This window comes from Staurois parvus, unplaced genomic scaffold, assembly GCF_062004578.1.
Source record: "Staurois parvus isolate SC_StPar_1 unplaced genomic scaffold, SC_StPar_1.0 ptg000420l, whole genome shotgun sequence".
Taxonomy (NCBI): Eukaryota; Metazoa; Chordata; class Amphibia; order Anura; family Ranidae; genus Staurois; species Staurois parvus.
In genome coordinates this window covers 3,407,533-3,429,360 of record NW_028318216.1, presented here as the reverse complement: position 1 = coordinate 3,429,360, position 21,828 = coordinate 3,407,533, and the positions used below count along the sequence as shown (strand labels likewise).

The following is a 21,828-nucleotide window of genomic DNA, read 5'->3' as shown; positions in this document are numbered from 1 at the left end:
GGCATAATCATTCCCCAACTGTATAAAAAAAAAAACAACAAAAAAAAAAAACACAACATTTTAGATGAGCCCTAAATTTCCCCAGCAGTAGGTTCATGATCAGCCATGTACAATATGATGCATTTCCACCCCTTTGCAATCAAATTTGAGAAACCCCAACTTAGGTGTTTCTGTTCACGGAGCATACCTTAAAATAATTAAAGATACATTTTCCTTTTTAGTTATTTTAGGAGCAAATGGGTCTGAGCAGCCTTTGCTGCTCTGAAAAGATGTGAAGATTAAAGTTATGGTATGTGAATGGAAATATGTAACATATACAAAGTAGGTGTTGTCCCACTTAGGTTGCAAAAGTGGAAATACAGTACAACATAAGCTGGACATAGATGGATCGCATCTTGGCCGGTTCAGCACCGACCGGCCGAAATTTGATCTATAATTTGTATCGAAGGGCAAGCTGATTGTACCCAAGTGGGTCCATTTATTGACCTGGGTGCAACCAGCACGTTGGATTTTTAACATGTGATTATTGCGAGCAGCTATAGATGCTAGCAGTAACCATTGTGTTCTAGTGCAGTTTTTCCTCAGCCTTTTAAACAGTCAAGGCACCCTTTAAAATTATGAATGCTCTCGAGGCACCTCATTCTAAAATTAAAAAAAAAAAAACCTATCAGTTTTACATAATACAGCAGCATCCACACACAAGACACCATTAGAGGTGATTTTTTTTCTTTCAAAGCAAATATGCTTATGCAGACTGGTACTGATTAGTATGCCAACATTTTTTCCTCCTCATTTTCTCTCCCCTACAGAGCCAACGTGACCCCAATGCTGACGGGAGGGGAGGTTGGGGTGTAAATAAGGATGCTGTGCAGGTGCCTGATGTTCTTATCAACCAATGATATCAGTGGTTGCAAGGATGCTGGTGGCTGGCCAGCACAGTGTTCAAGGTTGTAATGCTGCACAAATAAAACCCATGGCTTTATGTAACAAAAAAGCAGACTTAATCCACCCACTGGCATGTACACAATTTTTGTGTAGTTTTTAGGCATTCTACCAAGGCACCCCTGAAGAACCCAGAAGGCACCCCAGGGTGCCTAGGCACCATGGTTGAAAAAGGCTGTTCTAGCAGCAGGGACAGCTAACCGCCGGGAGAACAAAATAGCTCCGCAGTTGCTGGAAAGAAAAAAAATTGTATAATCTATGGCTTGCCTTAAGCTACTCACTAGGCACATCGCAAGGTAAATCTACATAATGACAGAGTCCTTGTTTAGAGTTAGTGCTAACATGAAAACCTGCATGTTCTCTTTTAGCTGTCATCATTTTACACAACTGAATACATGGGTTTTATAGGGTACAAAACATCTTGCATATCTCAAGCTTAGTCAGAAAACAGTAATTTGTATATCACGAAGCATGTGTGTTTATGAATGGCTTTAGTTCATTTTACATATCAAGTTTATAGGCCCTTTAAAATGCTTCTTTACAGCACATTTATATTCAGATATATTTACAATGCATCTGTAGCCTGGACAGTTTTAACTTGTATATATAATATGTGTTCACTTTGAATTTATATTCCCCACTTAAATATATTTTGAAATGCCAACATTTACCAGAGGCCATTATGTTTTTTCCAATCTTTACTGTTGTGTAAAGAGTTGCTTTCCAAAGCCAATTGTTCACGTATAGCCCATATTTCACTTTCTGTGGCCAATACACAGTTTTCAGCCATTCCTTACTTGTACTCTAGCAGGTTATCATACAGGAGGAGTCTTAAGACGCCAGCCAGTATTACACACAAGTCCAATCTGAATAGAAAACTTTGACAATTCCCAAACAATTCCACTGAAAATATAATCTCCATTTACCTCCATATGTAGTTTTTCATTAGAATTACATACATCGTATGTAAATGGAACTCAAACAGGATTTGCACAGATATCTGTTAATTATTATGGATTTTTCATGGAAATCTCTGCTTTAACATGATTTTAAGCATAAAACAGTCTCTTAAAAAGGATAATTTCACATATGTGCCCGTTTGCACCGGGAATTCTCTGGTGCTCTTAACAGTATCATGTGTGGCGATCAGTGTACTCTGCGAGAAAGATGGCAGGAAGGGGACTGTGCCAGGTTAGATATTACATCAGTATGCTGCCATTGATTTCTGACATCATTAGGAGTGCCAGAGGAAATTAATTCTCTGCTGGTTCCATACATGTTTGGCTGCTGGAATAATAATTTCTGCTGCAAACATTCAGTTTGGCAGGATATTGCATACTGCATTTTATAATTTATACCACTTTATGACCGCTGAAAGGTAAAGTAAATAACATTGATTATCTTGTTAAAATGGAACTAGAAAGTGGGTGGGATATATTAGGCAGCAAGTGAACATGTTGTCCCTGAAGCTGATGGGTTGAAAGCAGAAAAACTGGCAAGTGTAAGAATAGCTAGACAACTGGGTCAGAGTATCTCCAAAAATACAGCACTTGTGGGATGTTCCCGGTCTGCAGTGGTCAGAACCTACCAAAAGTGGTCCAAGCAAAAAAGAAAAACAGTGAATCGGCAACAGGGTTATGGGCAGCCAAGGTTCACTAGTGCACATCAGGAGCAAAGGCTGGTCCTTGTAGTCTGATCCTATAGGAGAGCCACTGTAGCTTAAACGGCTGAAAAATGCTGGTTCAGATAGAAAGGTGTCGGAACACACAGTGCATTACAGTTTGATACATTTGGGACTGCGTAGCTGCCAATGCTGACCCATGTCCACAACCAAAGGCACCTGCAATGGGCATGTGAGTATCAGAACTGGACCACAGAGCAATGATAGAAGGCAGCCTGGTCTGATGAATTAGCTTTCCTTCTACATCGTGTGAATGTTTGGGTGTGTGTGGGTCGCTTACCTGGGGAAAAGATGGCACCAGGATTTAGTATGGGAAGAAGGCAAGCCGGTGGAGGCACTGTGATGCTTTAGCTAATGTTCTGCTGGGAAACCTTGGGTTCTGCCATTCATGTGGTTGTTGCTTTGGAATCCATGCATTGACAGGCCAGGGCTGTTTTGGTCGCAAAAGGGGACCTACTCAATATTAAGTGGGTGGTCATAAAGATGGGGCTGACTGGTGTATATACCGATTATTCTAAGTGTGATTGAACCTACCAATGCCCACCAATAGCTAAATGTTATAAATGAACATATTCAGCTGGTATGAACCAAAGTGACGGTGTCTCACACCTCTTGATGTATCCTTCATAAAGTAAAGGAGTACATTTCAAATTCAGCAGTAAATGTGAAACATTCTTGAATCATCGAACCAGCTGGTGGTTCAACTATCAGTAACTACCAAAACTTTGCCCTTTATGTTGCTTATTTTGTCAATTTTTATGTGTGCAACCTGAGTCTCAAAAAGACTATTTTGCACATGCAGTCTTTGGGACACACTGTACAACTAACCCCATAACTGCATTTTAGGCTCTAGGTGCGGTTTATACAAGTTTCTGCTTAAAAATGCATTCCATGCCACTTCCAAGATTTTTGTCTAACTTTGCTGGCCTAACCGTATTTGATGAGATGCCCTCTGACATGTATAATACCCAACTGCAGAAGCTGACAGTATATATTCTTAATGGCTGTGGCCTGCTGATCTTTTTTAAGACAATATATTGTCTATTAAGCAAAAATCATTTTTCAGACACACAAAAACAAAACATTTGTCTAAATGAGGCACCTAACAAAATTAAAAGACCTTGCTATGCAACCATTTACATTTTCTAGCCCTAAAAATGTTCCCCTTTCCCAATGGGCTGTACATATTATTGTGCAGTAGAGGAAATGCAAGTTTCCTACTGATTAAGCTGCAGTTGATTATGAATATATTGATTCCTATATTTCTTTCCTAGCAAGTTACATTTTGTTTAATTTATGTTCATCAAGGCCATCAAGGTGGCTCCTCAACTGCAAGTTACAGCTGACTTATAACTTGATTTCCCATTTACTGCGCCTGAACAAACTGAGCAATATGGCACAGGGTGCTAATCTATTAACATCGCAGAAGCCACCTGTTTTCATTCTTTGAAAAGATCCCCTGTATTGAACTTTGTATATTTCATACAGTTTAGAACCCAGTTATCACCAAGCAGGTACGGTCCCAGACACAGAACATGACAATAACAAATAACCCTTCAACCTAATGTCTCCCAAGACACTCAGCTTTACAATGTATATAGTTTATCCAGTTCAAATTGACTACACGCAAAAAAAGAAGTAGCAGCTAAGGGAAATGTAGGTTTCCCCAAGAGCGGCCAATCAGGCTTATTATCCAACCAGCAATAGGAACCACCAGTCGTATTTAACTAATTGTCCTAATTCTATTTCCTCAGAGTTTTAAAAATAGGACTCAGAACCCATCCCTTTTTTAATTACTTATTTCCTGTTGACTGTCATTAATCAACATGTCAACATCTACAGATTATTCATGAAAACATACAGTTGTCATTTTTTAAGACCACAATATGCAATGATTTAACAATGACATTTTCACTTAACAGTGTAAACCAAACAAGCATATTCTACAAAAAATATCTGAACAGTTTAAGAGCCGTCCACACAGGGTTTGGTCAGATTTTATCTGTTAGATCAGCAAATATATATCAACAACTGTATGGTTAGCCTCATGTTCAGTAGATGGATATACATTTGATTATACAATTGATTATTTAGGCAGGCTCTAGCACTGCAAAGCTTTTGGTAAATTTTGTTGACCAATCATATCTAGGAAAATCTGACTGTACAGTGCCTTGAAAAAGTATTCATACCCCTTGAAATTTTCTACATTTTGTCATGTTACAACCAAAATGTAAATTTAGTTTATTGGTATTTTATGTGATAGACCAACACAAAGTGGAACATAATTGTGAAATGGAAGGAAAATGATAAATGGTTTTCAATATTTTTTTACAAATCAAAATTTGAAAAAGTGTAGCGTCCATTTGTATTCAGCCCCCTTTACTCTGATACCCCTAACTAAAATCTAGTGGAATTGCCTTCAGATGTCACCTAGTTAGTAAATAAGAGTCCACCTGTGTATAATTTAATCTCAGTATAACTACGGCTGTTCTGTGAAGCCCACAGAGGATTGTTAGAGAACATTCGTGAACAAACAGCATCATGAAAGTCAAGGAATGCACCAGACAGGTTGGGGATAAAGTTGTGGAGAAGTTTAAGGCAGGGTTAAGTTATAGAAAAATATCCCAAGCTTTGAACATCTCACAGAGCACTGTTCAATCCATCATCCGAAAATGGAAAGAGTATGGCACAACTGCAAACCTAACAAGATATGGCCATCCACCTAAACGGACAGGCCGCCAAGCAGCCAAGAGGCCCATGATAACTCTGGAGGAGCTGCAGAGATCCACAGCTCAGGTGGGAGAATCTGTCCACAGGACAACTATTAGTCGTGCACTCCACAAATCTGGCCTTTATGGAAGAGTGGCAAGAAGAAAGCCATTGTTGAAAGAAAGCCAGAAGAAGTCACGTTTGCAGTTTGCGAGAAGCCATGTGGGGGACACAGCAAACATGTGGAAGAAGGTGCTCTTGTTAGATGAGACCAAAATGGAACTTTTTGGCCTAAAAGCAAAACGTAATGTGTGGCGAAAAACTAATACTGCACATCACCCTGAACACACCATCCCCACCGTGAAACATGGAGGTGGCAGCATCATGTTGTGGGGATGCTTTTCTTCAGCAGGGACAGGGAAGCTGGTCAGTGTTGATGGGAAGATGTATGGAGCCAAATTCAGGGTGATCTTAGAAGAAAACCTGTTAGTCTGCAAAAGACTTGAGACTGGGGCAGAGGTTCACCTTCCAGCAGGACAACGATCCTGTCAAAGTCCAGACCTAAATCCAATTGAGAATCTGTGGCAAGACTTTAACATTGCTGTTCACAAAATCCCAATAAAATAAATTTACGTTTTTGGTTGTAACAAGACAAAATGTGGAAAATGTCAAGGGGTATGAATACTTTTTCAAGGCACTGTATGTTGCTGGTTTTAAGTAAACTTGTACTTCGAAAGATATGGGGAACGGCCACTGCTGACTGCCTTTTGAAAAGGTTATTCTGACACGTTGGCTTCAATGATTTTAGTCAATTACCTGCAACCAGTATTCAGAGCTGGAGAAGCAAAATCTTTTTTTTTTGCATGCTTGCTCCAGGTCAGGGACATCAATGAACTCAAATTGTCAGCTTGACAAGTTAGCTAGCATTTTCAAATGAAAATAACATCAATGGCAGCTTCCAATTTTCTCATGAAAAATTTCCCTTTGGGGTAAAAATTGGAGGATGTTGAAGCTTTTCTCTTTACCCTTTCTCCATTTTTAAAACCTTTACAAAATGAGTTCAGTAACACCTGATCTGTGGATTGCGTAGAGATTAATGCAATAGTGTTGCACCTCTGTGCTCCATACAATATTGCTTTGAAGTTTGTGAACCCTTCCGAATGATCAATATTTGTGTGTAATTACAACCTAAAATTTGATTTTTCTCATGCAAGTCCTAAAACAATAATAAAAACCCAAATAAAAAACAAAAGCATTATACTCGCTCATTTATTCACGGAGGAAAAAAATCCATAGCTAAAAAATTTTGTTCCAAAAGATATGTGGATCTCCAGGAGTTTCAATTAATTTACAGGGAAACAAAAAGTATGCTTTTCAACCAATGGGATGATTATCAGGAGTGAGCGTGGAAGGCCTGGCCTTATTTACATAACATAAAATTGGGTCCTCACCATCCACGTCTAACTTTAATGCCACTGACTTGTCATGGCTCAAAAAAGGAGATTTCTAAGGACCTCTGAAACAAAATTATTGAAGCTTAAAGTCTGAAAATAAATTATTTCCAAAGAGTGTAAACTCCCCCCCAGTCCACTGTAAGGCAGCCCATACGTTGATCATTTTTTAGGGGGTCAACCAGCACGTTGAACAAAAAAAACTTATCAGATTCCTCCATCAACACATTCAAAGTAGATGGGGGAATCTATTCCCGCTGTGGTATTGTATTCTAACAGGGGGAAACCTTCCCCGCTGTCAGAATACAATGATCAGTGTTGCCAGTTATAGCCAGAGGTACAAATTGTTTGGGAAGAATCCCAACAGGCTGACTGTACACAAGTGCCCATCCCTGCTGAACTGCCCGAATGTCGATCCATGTACGGTTGGCTTAACACAGATTGCCTACAAATAGCAATTAAACGCCACTGTTCTCCCTCTCCAGGAGTGGTGGACCAACAAAGATCACACCATGAGCAAGGCTAATTAAAACACATGAACCAAAATGTATTGATAACACAAAACAGCATTTAATTACTCATATGTTATAAAGCAACAATGCACTTTCAAAAATCCTACTTGGGTCATGTGAATCCTATAGCTACAATGTCTAAATCACCACCACTCTACTGTCTTCTGAAAGCAGGTTCACCTATTTTTGGCAAACGCAAATATGTACAAGTAACTGGATCATTTTTCTCAATACATACAGTAAATGAACAAGCATTAGGTTGTTGACCCCATTGGTGAATAACTTTTCGTTTCTGAAAACAGATCATATTTAGGTCACATTTACTCAGAAATATTGAACATTCACAAACATTAAAGTCCCCAGGTCTGTGTACCTATTGCTACTTATTGGGCCTACAAAAATCTATGAAGATTTCCCTGAGAACTGGACTGGGATACATTGGGTTAAGGGCATATAACACAGTATGCAAGTGTAACAGTGTAATTTACATACAATCCACAGATCTTGAGTTGGTGGACAGCTTTTTATAGCCTCATAACAACAACAATGTCAAACAATTAGAGATCATCTTGTCAGCAAAATGGCAGGAATGAGGGTTCTACTTTGCTTAACCCCACCGGGTGCCTCCAGAATCTCCTATATTTGGAGTGATTCAATAAGGAATTTGTGACACATTTCTGACGGAGTATATGTAGTCAGAAGCCTTTCGCCAAATTCATGGAAAGATGAGACATTTTCAATGATGGTAGCAAAGCATGAAACAAATTCAAGTAGCTCTTTTTTGCAATATGTTTACTGTATAGTGCTATTTATGAGACAAATTCATAAAGAAATACCGTCAAATTGGTGATGAGTGGAAGTTCAAAGGACCTTTTCCATGTTTGAGTAAATTGTTGACTGTGTTGTATGTGTAACTGTGTTGCAACTGAGACAATTATTTGCCAAAATGTGTCTACGATCCCCTGAAACGGATATTTGATACATTTCCCATTACTCCACCAACCTCTTCAAATAGCTTCTCTGCCTGTATAATTCTGCCACTTTGCAGAAGAGATGCCTTTGACACTTCTAGTAGAGCTGCGTTGTACTTTAACAGACATGTACATGAATCTGTTGCAAATTTCAGTGCTTGTTGCACTACCACAAGACATGTTTCTAAAGAGGATCTACAACACTCTTTATGAATTCCACAGTTAACACACAATCTGCAGATCTGGAGTTGGTGGGGTGTCTTTTTGTAGACTAATGCCTACAACAATGTCAAATTAGAAATCATCTTGTCAAAAATGAGGGTCTCACCTTGTTAGACCCCACAGAAGACTTAAGCCTCTACTCCCAAACACATTTTTCTTTTATCAGATATGTAAGAGAAAGATGCACAAAATAATAATTCAAAAGGGGTAATAAAAATGATTGCAACAAACAGGAAAGGAACCAAGGGATATTACAATGAGCTATACAATCTGGTTTACCCATTATGAATACTAGAGCTATTTTGGAAAAAAGTGATTATACACGATTCATTGTTCAACAAATAAAAGAGGACAATTAAAAATGAGGCAAGAGTCCCTTTAAGGCTTTGCAGCCAACAATCTTGACATCATGAAGACTGTACCTCTGCTGAGACTGGGTAATTCAGCTGTTATCCACTGACTTTACAGCTTTTGTACAGCAATACACATGGACACAGAGCATTACTTCCACACTGTAAGCACTTTGGGATTCCTTTATCTCCCCAGCAGTCACACAGTCTCTTACTCTACACAGTCCTTTCACAACACAGGTCTTTCTATCCGTAAAGGAGAAAGCAGTTTGTACAAGATGAGAAAGGTGCCAAGGATATGTGTTCACAATCAGCCAGAGGCTCCTTAGTAGATCCATACTACACTGATGTTCACAGAACGTTGAAAATAAAAATAAAGAGATGTACATATATCTCTATCTATCTATATATTTATATATATATCTGTAGGGTTACTCCTCTGTTGGGACAGGGGGAGGATTTTGCTAGAGTGTGTGCACTTTACAAGTCTATGAGTTGATCCACCAGTAGTAGAGACCTGGACATGTTTGGTAGGCTGGACTCTGAGTTCCCACTGCTGTTATTAGAGTGAGGACCTGGAAAGTGGGGGAAAGACAGCAATTCAGTATGTTGTTGAAAACAGAGACAGAGCAGAAGGTGCAAAAGGCAGGAAGCATGGGATCTGTGAGAGAAGCATTGTGTAACCATTTGCCATTTGTACTTAAAGGCCAAGTTCAGCCAAAACCGTCTACTGGCATATGCCAATTCACTACAACACACATCAGTTGCTACGGTTTAAGATGGGACTCCCCATGTACCTTCCCATTAGAGATAGAGACAAATCAATTTTTTGCAGATCAGGAAAATTACATCCTCGGAAGGCCAATCATGATTTACTTTTGCGGGAGTATGGCTGTAATCTTAAGAGCTGGCCATAGACTATGCAATTTTCTTTCCTGCAACCACGGGTTGCAGGAAAGAAAATAGCTCAATTCTCCCATCAACACAGTGTTGGATAAGGTAATTCGTCCCGCGGAGCAATTGTGTTCTCCTGGCGGGGGACTATCCTTGCCAGGCGAACACAGTGATTAATGATAGCAGCTATAGCCCCTGGCAAGAATTGCATGAAAAATCCGACATGCTGGTAGTACCCAAGTTGTACAACAACTGAATTAGGTACCATCAGCCTGCCCATAAATTGTTCGAATCTCGTACGGTCCTTGCTGAACTGGTCAAGATTTGAACCATCTATGGTTGGCTTTAATCCTAGCACCCTGGATTTGACTTGCTCATTATCACCATTTATAATCTATAGTCATCAATATTTCTTTTGGCTCCAGCCACATCTCCAGCCATTTCAGCTTTCCCTTTAGGACATAATGGAGACTTAGGTAGGGGGAAATTACTAATTTGGTTGGCGAAATTAGATAAGGTAAGAAATCTTGCCACTGGAGACCTAGAGAGAAACAAGCAACTGCTGCATGTTGTAAAACACGACCATCTACTTACTACAAAAATATTGGTTTTTAGCTGTACTCAACCTTTAAATTTCAATGCTTATAAATCATGCATCGGTATGCAATCTGGCATGCAGGAGTTAAACTATACTCAGCCTAATGTGAACCAACTCTTCTCTTTAAAAAAGGTGACATGACATCCTTGTGCTATCCATATTCAAAAAAGAAAAAAAATAATTTTTTCCTTTCCTGAACATAAGATATTTTTCAGGCATAGCCTGAAAGACCGCAAGAAATGTCTGGTCTGGAGCTTTCAACATCACATTATGGGGACATGACTGTCAGATTAAATTAAAGCCCAATTTCTGTCAATTTTTTTTTTTTTTGTCTATTGGAGGGATATTAGAAAAGAAAGTGAGGGGAATTCACCCAATGGGGACACAGACAGTATTAAAACATTTTCTAGTAGAGTGTGGAAGGCTTAAAATAGAGGTAGGCAACATCGGCATGACTTCTAAAGGCAGATGGATGAGTTCTATAGTTTCAGAACAGCTGGAATGCCAAGGTTGCCTACCCCTGACTTAGAACAGGGATTTTTCCTCACTTGCTGTCCAGTTGACAGGAGTCAGACAAAACAGGAGAAATTTTGTCTACGAGGAAACAGCCTTCATAAATCGAATTTTAAATCCCATCTCTTTCCCACTCTACCACAAAAACAAACATTGAGCTGACGATACCAAACATTCTTCCTAGGACCTAGTGATAACAGTATAACATTAGAGGAATAAGATACTATGAGATCATGAGAAACTAATGGTAGAACATAGGTTAATACCTACAGAAAATCTGCAGGCAACAGTAATTGATGACTAGGCAACTGCACAAAGAGATGCAGAAGAACTGGCCTGCTAAAGCACAGTTTAACCCCTGAGATGCCAGAAAAAGCAAATCATTGTAAGATTACAAGCAAATGATTTATTTTATACCTTTAAGATTGTCCTTTAATACCCACTAATGTCTTCCCGTTTCTTACCTTGGGAATTTTTGGATACCAGTACAGGAATAGGATCAAACTCATCATCAGCTGTTTTTTCTGTATCATCCGGGATATCAAAGCCAGTTAGGAGGTTAGTATCGTCTGCAGCGTGCGAAGGAGAAAGAAAGAAGCGGGAAGCTCAGACAGCGAAAGAGAGAAGCCAGTTAGCAAATTTATACAAACAGCCAAGCAAGGGAGTGGACTATGGGGACACACAGGGTGTATGTGTACAGTGGACAACACAGACATGCTAAATGGGTAAACCAGGTACTGACTGTCATTTATTAGTGGCAGATAATGCTCTGCATAAAAACAACTGCCATAAGCTAAAGGACATCTAGACAGAAAACTACTGTTAAAGCCAGTCCAAAACTGTTATATCAGTTTGTGGCAAGAGATTGGAATCATCTACAGGCCTCATTTTTCTCAAAGAATCCAGAAACCAAATCACTGGAAAAAATGTTCCAGGTTCTTCTACCTACTGTGGTCATGAAAATGGGATCCTCGTCTTCTTGCTGCATTTTTTTACTTACTTATATAGAATGCAACTGGATAGACTTTATGGTAGAAGGTAGTGCAGCTAGAAGTCCAATGAGGAGATCTTGCCAGTGGAGCCTCCCGGAAATATAAAGAACCAGCGGGTGATTTAGTCACCCAGCATCCACTCCAAAAGGACATCTGCTCTTTTGGATAGGGTTACACTTTATTTAACTAATATGTAATGGCCAGCAGATCAGCCGATTAGATTATATACATTTATGGATGAATATAACGTGTTACAAAAAAGTGGTAACATAGGGTTAGCAACACGTAGGTTATGAGTTCTTCATGTGTTCTAGCACCATTTGGTTTCTTGCCAATCAGCAGAGTCCTTGCACCATCATGCTCTGCAACTGACACACTTTACAGTATTAAGATCACATAACTGCACACATTAACACCACGTGTGCATTTTCTTTTATTGTATATGTGTTTATGCTTTTCCAAATTGAGGTTTAACTACTTGGAAGGAAATATGCTTTATGGCAAGTCCTTGTGGAAAGTATTGTTAAAGCAATGTATAAAACATAAGGTAAGCATGAAGTGAAATGAAGAGTAAGAAGAAGACGACAACTACTTCCAATATTTTGCACACGCACACATACATAGTACACAATCAACTGTACAACACTAATCTACATATACACAAGTTCAAATGTATACACTGGAACATTACCAGCTCAGACAATACTAGAACACAGCAAAAGGCGCATGGGATTGAGCAAACTCTGACCAAGTTTGAGCAGTGGTTTCTAGTCCCACTCTGAGATGTGCCAGAATTTTTGAAAGAAGACATGTTTGTTCGATAATAGGCCACACCTTTAAGATAACCGGTAACCAATGTGCATCATTAGTGGTACCACTGATGATTCGATGTGAAGAATTGGTTAACAAAGAATTACAATGAGATGAATAATAATGAACAGCAGATGACTTGTTCACAGGATACATGTCTCGTGTAAAATGCAATGTGCCACATCTTCATTTGAGAAAAATGAAGAAAAATCTGCATTCTACATGTTTTTGTTTTTGGCATTGTTGGTATTTTACCACTTGCAATCCCTACTGACTGAAGGTGTTTCCCAGCATGGATCACCATTACTGCACTATATCATAGATTTCTGGTTTAAAGGATAAGTTCACCTTCGAGAACATGTTACATGTTCCACCTGTTTTTAGATTGCAGCTCTACCCCCTGATCCCTCCACTCTCAGACAGCAGGCCAGGGATTTCTCCCCCACCAGTTGTTACAATTTAAGAAGCGGTGGCCACTTGGGGCTCCGCCCACACAGCCACATTGTTAATTTAGAGTTCTGTGAATCAATGTACTACAAGTACTGACAGCCTTTGTGGCTGAAGGGCTTGTAGATCTCAGTCTCCTCCAGGACTGAAGTAACTGCTTGCCCGTATCGGAGGTATGGTCAGACAGCTATACTGACAGTCCGTAGGAGCCTGACAATGTGCAATGCTTTCCAGGCTTCTAAGAAAAAAAAATAAATAATAAATGCACATTTAAAAAGTGCTTTTTTTTTTTTTATTTTTTTTTTAAAGGTGAACATTTCCTTTATTTATTGCTACAACAGGATACATACATCAGCATAAATGCAAATATCAGAGTATGTACAGCTGTGACTCTGGGAACAGAAAATCTGTGTTAGAATGCTTCTTTAAAGTGATTGTAAAGGAGATTTTTTTTTAAAGTATAGCCAAAGCTTTTTTTTATTTGGCTATACTTCTCCTATGGATCACAGGAGAGCAGTTTGCTGGTCCAGGCTGTGAAAAGATCAAAACCATATGGTTGGGACCCACCCAGAACCCTAAACTGGCACCAGGTTCAGGCTCTCAGCGATCTGCTGAAAGCCTGAGCCAGCCCCTCTTGCCCACTCCACAGCCCAGTGCTCCAGTGAGCCCTAAAGGGGGAAAGCAGACAGCCAGTGACCAACAGTCAAGGCTCTTTGCTCAGAGCAGAGGGAAGAACTGAGTGATCTTATTTTTTTAAGCCATATTTCTCTTTTAAATAACAAACATGTCATACTTACCTGCTCTGTGCAATGGTTTTGCACAAATCAGTACCGATCCTCTTATGGGGTGCCCCACCGGCGCTCCTGACTCCTCCCCCCTTTTGAGTGCCCCCATAGCAAACCGCTTTCTAATAAGGTAATCATGTAGGCTCAATCCTAAACCAAGCTCTGTGTGGCTATTGACACACACAGCATAGCTTGGCCCCTCCCAGGCTGTGATTGATAGCAGTAGATTGCCTCCATGTCCAGTAAAAAAGGAGAGAGTGGAGACAGCCGGTGCTCTCAGGCATAGAGTTGGGCTAAGTTTGGGCATAGGTAACCATGGGGGGGAGAGGGGATTAAAAGATAAGTTCACCTTTCATAACATGTTACATCGATATTCAGGCTCTAACCTGTAACATGTTACGATCTGACCAGCCCCCCAATCCCCACTTTGACAGCCGCCCAGCCACGTCACTCATTCACAGCATTCTGTGAATTAGAGACTACAAGTCCCGGCAACTTTAGCGGCTGTCAGCTTTTAGTTCTCAATGAGCTACCATGGCGCTGTGGAACGCTGTGGTAGTTAGTTGATTCTTCCTGTTAGTATATTTGCTTGCTTGCACATCACCTACGAGCAAGCAGATATTCTGACAGATCTGCAGGAGATCTGCACGGCACCAGCAATCTGCTGATCACTGGTGCAATGGCTTACAGGTTCCTGAAGACAAATATAATAAATGCACCTGCAAAAAAATGTTCATTTATTATTTTTTACTAAAAGGTGAACTTATCATTTAAGCTGAACAAAGTAGGTTTTTACTTTAATGCATAGAATGTATTAAGATAAAAAAAAACTCCTGCCTTTAGCACCACTTTAAACCTCAATAACAGGCAAAAAAGTTATTAAAATTTATTAGTTAAAAAAATAAAAAATAAAGAATCTACATGTAAAAATCCTTGTTAAAAATACGATAGCAATCAAAGTAGACCTCTCCTCACAAAATAGTGCCAAGGGGAGGAGTGAAGGAGAATACCATGTCACTTGGATAACAGCTAAAAGTCTGCTGTGGCTGCCGACATCACATCCAAGATGGCAGCTCACATTGAAGGTGGGGGATTTTACAGGTAAATAAAAAAGCATAAAATAAGTTACGTTACATGCAAATAAAATCTTATGGGAAATGAATAGTCTGGCGACAAGGCCACCAAGAAATAAACCTTACAGAAAAGCTTCCTTAAACACAGAGCCTTCACCCTGTTCTAGAGTATCTCTCGCAGCAGTATAGTCAAACTATACATTTAGACCTTCACAATGAGTCTCCTGCCAGATGCTGAAATTCAATTATATATTAAATGCAGTACCCTACAGTCACATAACTATTGTAGCTGGTGATGGTGTAATCTACCTGGCTATAAAATCCTTATACATGACTTGATGCTGCAGATGAATACAGTTTGCATATTATCATTGTCTCCTATCATATACAAAGGTTGGTCCCAGTACAACAGTAAAGATTCTACATATCCTACACCGCAGATTTGATGCCATTCTAATTAAATGGATTTTCTTGTTCAAATAAGTCATCAGGTTTTGGCATACTTAAGTCACAGATAGAAATCTCAGAAATATTTTAGCATTACAAGTGTGTTGAGAGTTTGACTCATTGAACAGGTTGCATGACATGGAAACAGCATGATTAAAGCACACAGCTATACCATCATACACACAGATAACTTGCAGAATGAAATGCAAGAAATACAAGGGCTTCGCACAGGGACATTTTAAATAATCCTGAGTGTTACCTGCAGATGTTGGAGCAGAAAGAGTTACAGGGGCAAACTCATCAAGAAGGTCAGCCGCAGGGTTAGATAAAATAGAGTAGTCAAGAAGAGAGTCCTCCCCAGTGAGAGAGTCTGGAGATCCCAAAATGCAGCAATAAAAAGACGGCAGTACGTTAGTACAGAAGAATATTGCATTTGTTTAATGAATTACTAACTTCTGGGGTGCCGGAAACAGAGCTCAGAGAAGGAATTGTCAGCTAAAGAAGGCTATCCCTATAAGTACTAACCTACTTAGATATATGCAACCTTTGTACCAAAACTCCCAAGTGGGGCCTATGAAGTTTTCACAATAAAGCTCCATTTACCTTTAATCCAGTGGTCACAGATAACACCTCAGTGATCACTAATAAGACACGTTTACTCCTGCCCCAGTGGGGACCCATCCACTCTTCCAGGTAAGGAAGTCCGCCAACAGCTCAAAGCATAGTGGGTGCAGATCCAGCTTGTCTGCATTCACCACACTGAACTTGAAACTGCTGAACCACTGATACTTAAATCAATAGCTATTTATGGAAGAAGACAGGAAGCCTCTTATTGGTTTCTCGTTAAAAAATCCGTTGCTTCTTCTGTACGCCCTTAGATCGTCACTAAATACAGATTTGAGCAGCAGTTTAGTTGCAGTTGCCTTCATGTTCTATTGCAGCCTGACAACTAGAATTTTCCATAGGAAGTCACCAATAGTAATTTATTTATGTCTTCTAAGACAGGTTTTCTTTAACATAAGGTGGATTGCCCAATTTATCACCATTCATCTCGAACACGGTTGAAGATGTAAATCCATGCTACCTATTTCTGGACATACAATTCCAGATTTTCGGGAAGCTTATTTTTAGGATTGTTTAAGCTGGTTCTTTGACCAGGGCTCCTTCAGCCATCTACTAATGGCTTTAGATTTGAAGCTGACTGGTTGTTGTAGGATATCAAATACATTGAACAATAAAGCTGGCCATACACATATTTCCCATGGATTCCTCCATTTATGCTAAACAGAGTGGATGGAAGACTCTTCCACTGCAAGTTGTTTTATCCTGAAAGCTGGACAGAAGAGAACAAGAAGGTGCTTCTAAGTGCAGTACATCCACATGTTTATTGGTGAAAATGGTTAAAACCACTTACAAAGGGTGTTAAGGCTCAGGCATATGAAAACGTCAATGCATGGCTCCTGTGACTGTGTCCTGGAGCTCACTGTGCCATCCAGCTCAGGTGCAATTCCAAGATGGCCACCGCTCTTCCTAGGCCGCCGTGGATTGCATGCCATCCATGTGGAATGCACGTCCCATGCTTTTTAGAGCATGCTCAGTTGCTCCTTCATCAAGATTGTCTTGATGAAGGAGCAACTGCGCATTCTCCAAAATGCGCCACCGCCCACCATTGATGTCACTTCCAGGACGTGCATTCCACACGGACGGCGTGCGTTCCACAGTGGCCCAGTGCCTTTTTGTTTACTTCTGTCCTGCCCAAAGTCTTCTACTCCTAGTGCCTATCCCCACTGTCTCCCTCCATTGGTCTCCAAGGCAGATGCGCCTTAAGAACTCCTCTTATCCTGAAAGCAGACACTCATGACGGTGAGAATACCCAAAATGTGATCACATCTGATGGGATGCGGTAACTATTTGGGTAACTTATCTATCTGGCCCTTCAATTTTACAGTCGAAGTCTTGTCAAGCCAGGTTGTGTTGGCAAGGTCACCAACATTAAATTTCATCCTATTCACAGAATTCAGCCAAAATCTGAGCCGTGTATAGCCAGCTAAAGTCAATTTGACTTCTTACTTCCTTCACTCCCTTTCTCTTGTCATGGATAGCACATTACTACCGTAAAAGCAGTTAAGTGATGCACATATCCTTTAAAGTTCATAGATTATTCTCAACATTTCCGTAGCCTGAATGCTTAAAAATATGGCATTCTTGGATGAGCTACAGGGCGAGGATTTATTACAAGGATGTCAACAGCACTCATTTATATAAGCAAAAAGAAAAAAGGCCAAAAGGAAACGGAGCTGCTGCCACAAATCAGCCAGCTTCAAGCTGTTATAATGTATCTCCAATATTTTGTGGACCCCTGACCATCATACATATATGAGCTTGTTGGACTTCCAATTGCGCTTCATTTGGAGACAGCTACTCCTTCTGGAAAGGCTCTCCAGAAGATTTTGAAGTGTGTCTGGGAATTTGTGCCCATTCAGCCAAAGGAGCATTCAAGGCCAGATATTTATTTTGGATGAGAAGACCATCCTTGCCACTGGTGTTCTAATCCTTCTGAAAGCTGTTTAATAGGGTTGATGTCAGGGCTTTGTGCAGGCCAAATCTTTATGTTACTTTGTGCACGGGATAAGTCATCATGGAACAGAAAAGGGCCATCTTCAAATGTTGCCACAAGGCTAGAAATACACAGTTGTACGCAATGTCCTGGTTCATGTGTGTGTCTGTGTGTGTGCTGCGTTTGATCGGGCACGACAGCCTATTCATTTGAATATGTGCCTGTGTTTCCCACAGAAAAATGTGCATGCACCTTTTTTAAAACACCCGCATGGAAATTGCATAGTTCTTTTGACCATGTGATGTCCCTGCGGTTACTGCACCCGTTTTCATCGCGGACGTTTGCGGGTATCTCTGCAAATCCTGCAACCACCCCTAGATGTGAACCAGGGAAAACAGTCCCCGTCAGTGTAAACCCCTGCAGTCAACACATTGGAGAGGTGCCCACATAATTTTTACACAGTTGGTAAAGAACAGAAGAAATTATCTGGCTCATTGTTACAAGCAACCAGTATAATTTCACTTTGCTCTACTTTTGAGATATTTGCCTCTAATTATTGGGACCCAAAACACAAAGAAATCCAGTATCTATGCGCTGAGTACAGATCATTGTTAAGAAGCCCACCACCAACCTGTACGATTTGAAGCAATGGAGTCAGCCTGGGATGAGAGGCGCTGGGGCATAGGAGGCTCAAGCCCTGGAATGAGGCTCTCCACCACCGGTTCAGCTTTTCCTGGTACATCAAAGAAAGATTGCAGCAGAATACCAGCGTAGTGCAGAAAAAGAATGGAAATGATAGAGAAGGGAAATAGAACAAAAGAAACCGTCAAAGATTGAAAAGCCCAGAGTCAACAGAACATTTAGTGATACCACAGATGGGCAGATGTTTTACTAAAAGTAATAGGCAGGAAAACATCTGCCTGACATTCTTCACATCATTGGCACATGCCACAATTTTCTTAATGACTTGGCCACCACGTGGAAGGGGAAAATTTAAAGTGCAGTATTCCTTAGCAAGGGCTTCGAAGGCTCTATAAAGCTTTAACTTTTACAAGGCTTGATAGTCGCTTATTCATGAGATCTTAGGACAGGTTCTCTCTAAACGTAATTCTAAATAATCATAAAACCAGAAAGAAAAACAAAGAAACGCAGCGCCTCTAAGTGTGCACTGTGAAGGTATATAATAGAAAGATAAGTAGTAACTCACATCTTAGAATTTAAAAACAGGCTCATGGGTAAGAGGGTGAGACGTCTGTAGCCAGATGTTGTGTGTCTGATCCAGAGAGGAGAATGATTGAGTCAAGCTGCCTGATGAAAAAGCGTGCCTGGACTCATCTCGTCCTGCACATGCTGAGAAACACGTCGCATTTTGATTACGTCAGACGCTACATGTGCTGATCTCGGACATCTTGGAGACTCTGCCAGGCTCCACCATCCATGCTGCATATGCACAGCACCATCTGCTGGCAGACACCTTGGAGATTCCACCAGGCTTACCATCCATGTTGCACATGCACAGTACCACCTGCTGACGGACTCAATCGATTTCCTCTCTGGACCAGACACACAACAACATCTGGCTACAGACGTCTCACCCCCCTACCCATGAGCCTGTTTTTAAATTCTAAGATGTGGGGTTACTACTTATCTTTCTATTAAATACCTTCACAGTACACACTTAGAGGCGCTGTGTTTCTTTGTTTCCCTTCTGCAGAGTTATGCTTCGCTCCTACGCAGCTTGCCCTTAGTGCCTACTGGACTTATCCCTGCCTATTTGGAACTCATCAAACATACATGGACTGCCACACCATACACCTTTTATCCCTTTTGTATAAAACCAGAAAGACCCTGGTCACAAAGATGTAAGCATGCAGCATTTCAGTTTAAAACTTATTGGTCTGGCTGTACAGGTTAACTATTTAGGAGAGTAAACCTTCACGTGCTATTATATAAAATAAAAAAAAAGAAACATTTGACAGTTGCAAGTTACGATAATAACATAACTTAATTGGATTAAAGGATACAGAGCTCAATTCACTAAAGAATATCTCATGAGATAATTGAATCACATGACACATGGTTTTCCAATTATCTCATGAGATGCTGAAAATGTCAATTCACTAACACTTTGAGGTATTTTTATTTAAAATCAGTAAATTCACAAAAAAATATGCCTTATTTACCGTATGCATTAAATATTTATGATTTGCAATATTTAGCCCTTAAATGTTGAGTTATTTTTGGTGTTGTTTTTTCACAATTTTTTTTTTTTGCAGGCTTGCATTTCACCAGAATAAACAGCAATACTGTTAAACTAGGAAAACATTGTAATGTGCTTTCCTTCATAAAATGATCGCACTCTGATGAAATGTTACAATTTATTTTCATTCTTGAGCTCAGAGAACATTTTTACACTGATACATTGTATACTTTTCACTTTCTGGCCAGTGCAGAGTTCCTCCAATTGTTATTTTGTACATGTTTAAAATATTGCCAGCAAACACCTGTTGATAAATAACAAATGTCTGTTTTTTTAGTGAATTGACTTATTATGATATATCTCATGTTTTTTTTTGCGGTATTTCACTATTTTTACAAATGTGCGGTATTTACCTCACATTCAATATTTTCTTTGATCAAATGACTCATATTATCTCATGCAATATTGCTGAAAAATTAGTCACGTGGCATGCGGCAACCTTTAATGAACTGACCCCGAGGTATTTAGGAATGTAAAAATATAACAGCCAAGTTGGAGGAGTCTCTATCTTTTTGGATCAATTTCTCAACAGTAATGCATAGAAACTACATAGAAATATGAAAAACACAGAATCACTGGAGTTGATTTACTTAAAGAAAAACTAAACGCAAAACTTCTTTTTTTTAGTTTTGGATACAGTGGAGAGGAATTAGACCCGTCAGGTTTTTATTGCTGTCTGTGTCCCCGTTAGGGAGATAAACTCTCTCTATTTGTCCCATTAACCATTATTATTAAAAGTGAAAGAAAACTCCAAATTTTGGGCTGTCCCCAGTAAAGTATGAGAGGAGAAATCTTCCAATGGGGACAACTTCTTTTGATGACCTGAGGGTCCTCAATGGATTCTTTTAATTTGCAGGGATTTCCTGTCACTTCCTGTTTTGGCTATGGGACAGGAAGTAAAGGGAAATTACTCCAATGACAAAGTTGTATTTTTTTTTCTTTTATTGGTGGAAGAAGGGTATTTATACAGTTAGGTCTATATATATTTGGACACAGGCACAATTTTCCTACTTTTGGCTCTGTATGCCACCAGAATAAATTAAAACGAAACAATCCAAATGAATTTGAAGTTCAGACTTTCAGATTTAATTCAAGGGGTTGAACATAAATATAAAGTACAAATTTTAGGAACTGCAATCATTTTTATACACAGTCCCTCCATTTTCAGGGGCTCAAATGTAATTGGACAAATGAATATAATCATACATAAAATGTTCATTTTTAATATTTTGTTGAGAATCCTTTACTGGCAATGACTGCCTGAAGTCCAGAACCCATGGACATTACCAAAGACTGGGTTTCCTCCTTTCTGATGCTTTGCCAGGCTCTAACTGCAGCTGTCTTCAGTTGTTCTTTGTGGGTCTTTCTGCCTTTAGTTTTGCCTTCAGCATGTGAAATGCATGCTCAATTCGGTTGAGATCAGTTGACTGACTCGACCATTGCAGAATACTCCACTTCTTTTCCTTCAAAAGCTCCTGGGTTGCTTTTGCAGTATGTTTTGGATCATTGTCCATCTGTACTGTGAAGCGCCATCCAATCAACTTTGCTGCATTTAGCTGAATCTGGGCTGACACTATATCTCTAAACTCTGCAGAATTCATCCGGCTGCTTCTA

The 21,828-nt window shown here is 39.8% G+C and overlaps 1 protein-coding gene across 8 annotated transcripts in view; it reads right to left on the bottom strand.

Moving 5' to 3' along the window:
- Positions 1-21,828, bottom strand: part of AAK1 (AP2 associated kinase 1) — a 160,539-nt gene that overhangs the window by 12,618 nt on the left and 126,093 nt on the right. For 4 of the 8 annotated variants that reach the window (XM_089687196.1, XM_089687199.1, XM_089687198.1 and 1 more), the window contains one exon: positions 18,586-18,687. The exons of 1 other annotated variant lie outside the window; for it this stretch is intronic. In XM_089687196.1, coding sequence (XP_089543322.1) covers positions 18,586-18,687 — 102 coding nt within the window. Of the gene's footprint in view, positions 1-7,331; positions 9,414-11,307; positions 11,413-15,656; positions 15,768-18,585; positions 18,688-21,828 lie in introns of those variants that run through there. 3 more of the 8 variants (XM_089687202.1, XM_089687204.1, XM_089687203.1) reach the window with 3 other exon arrangements.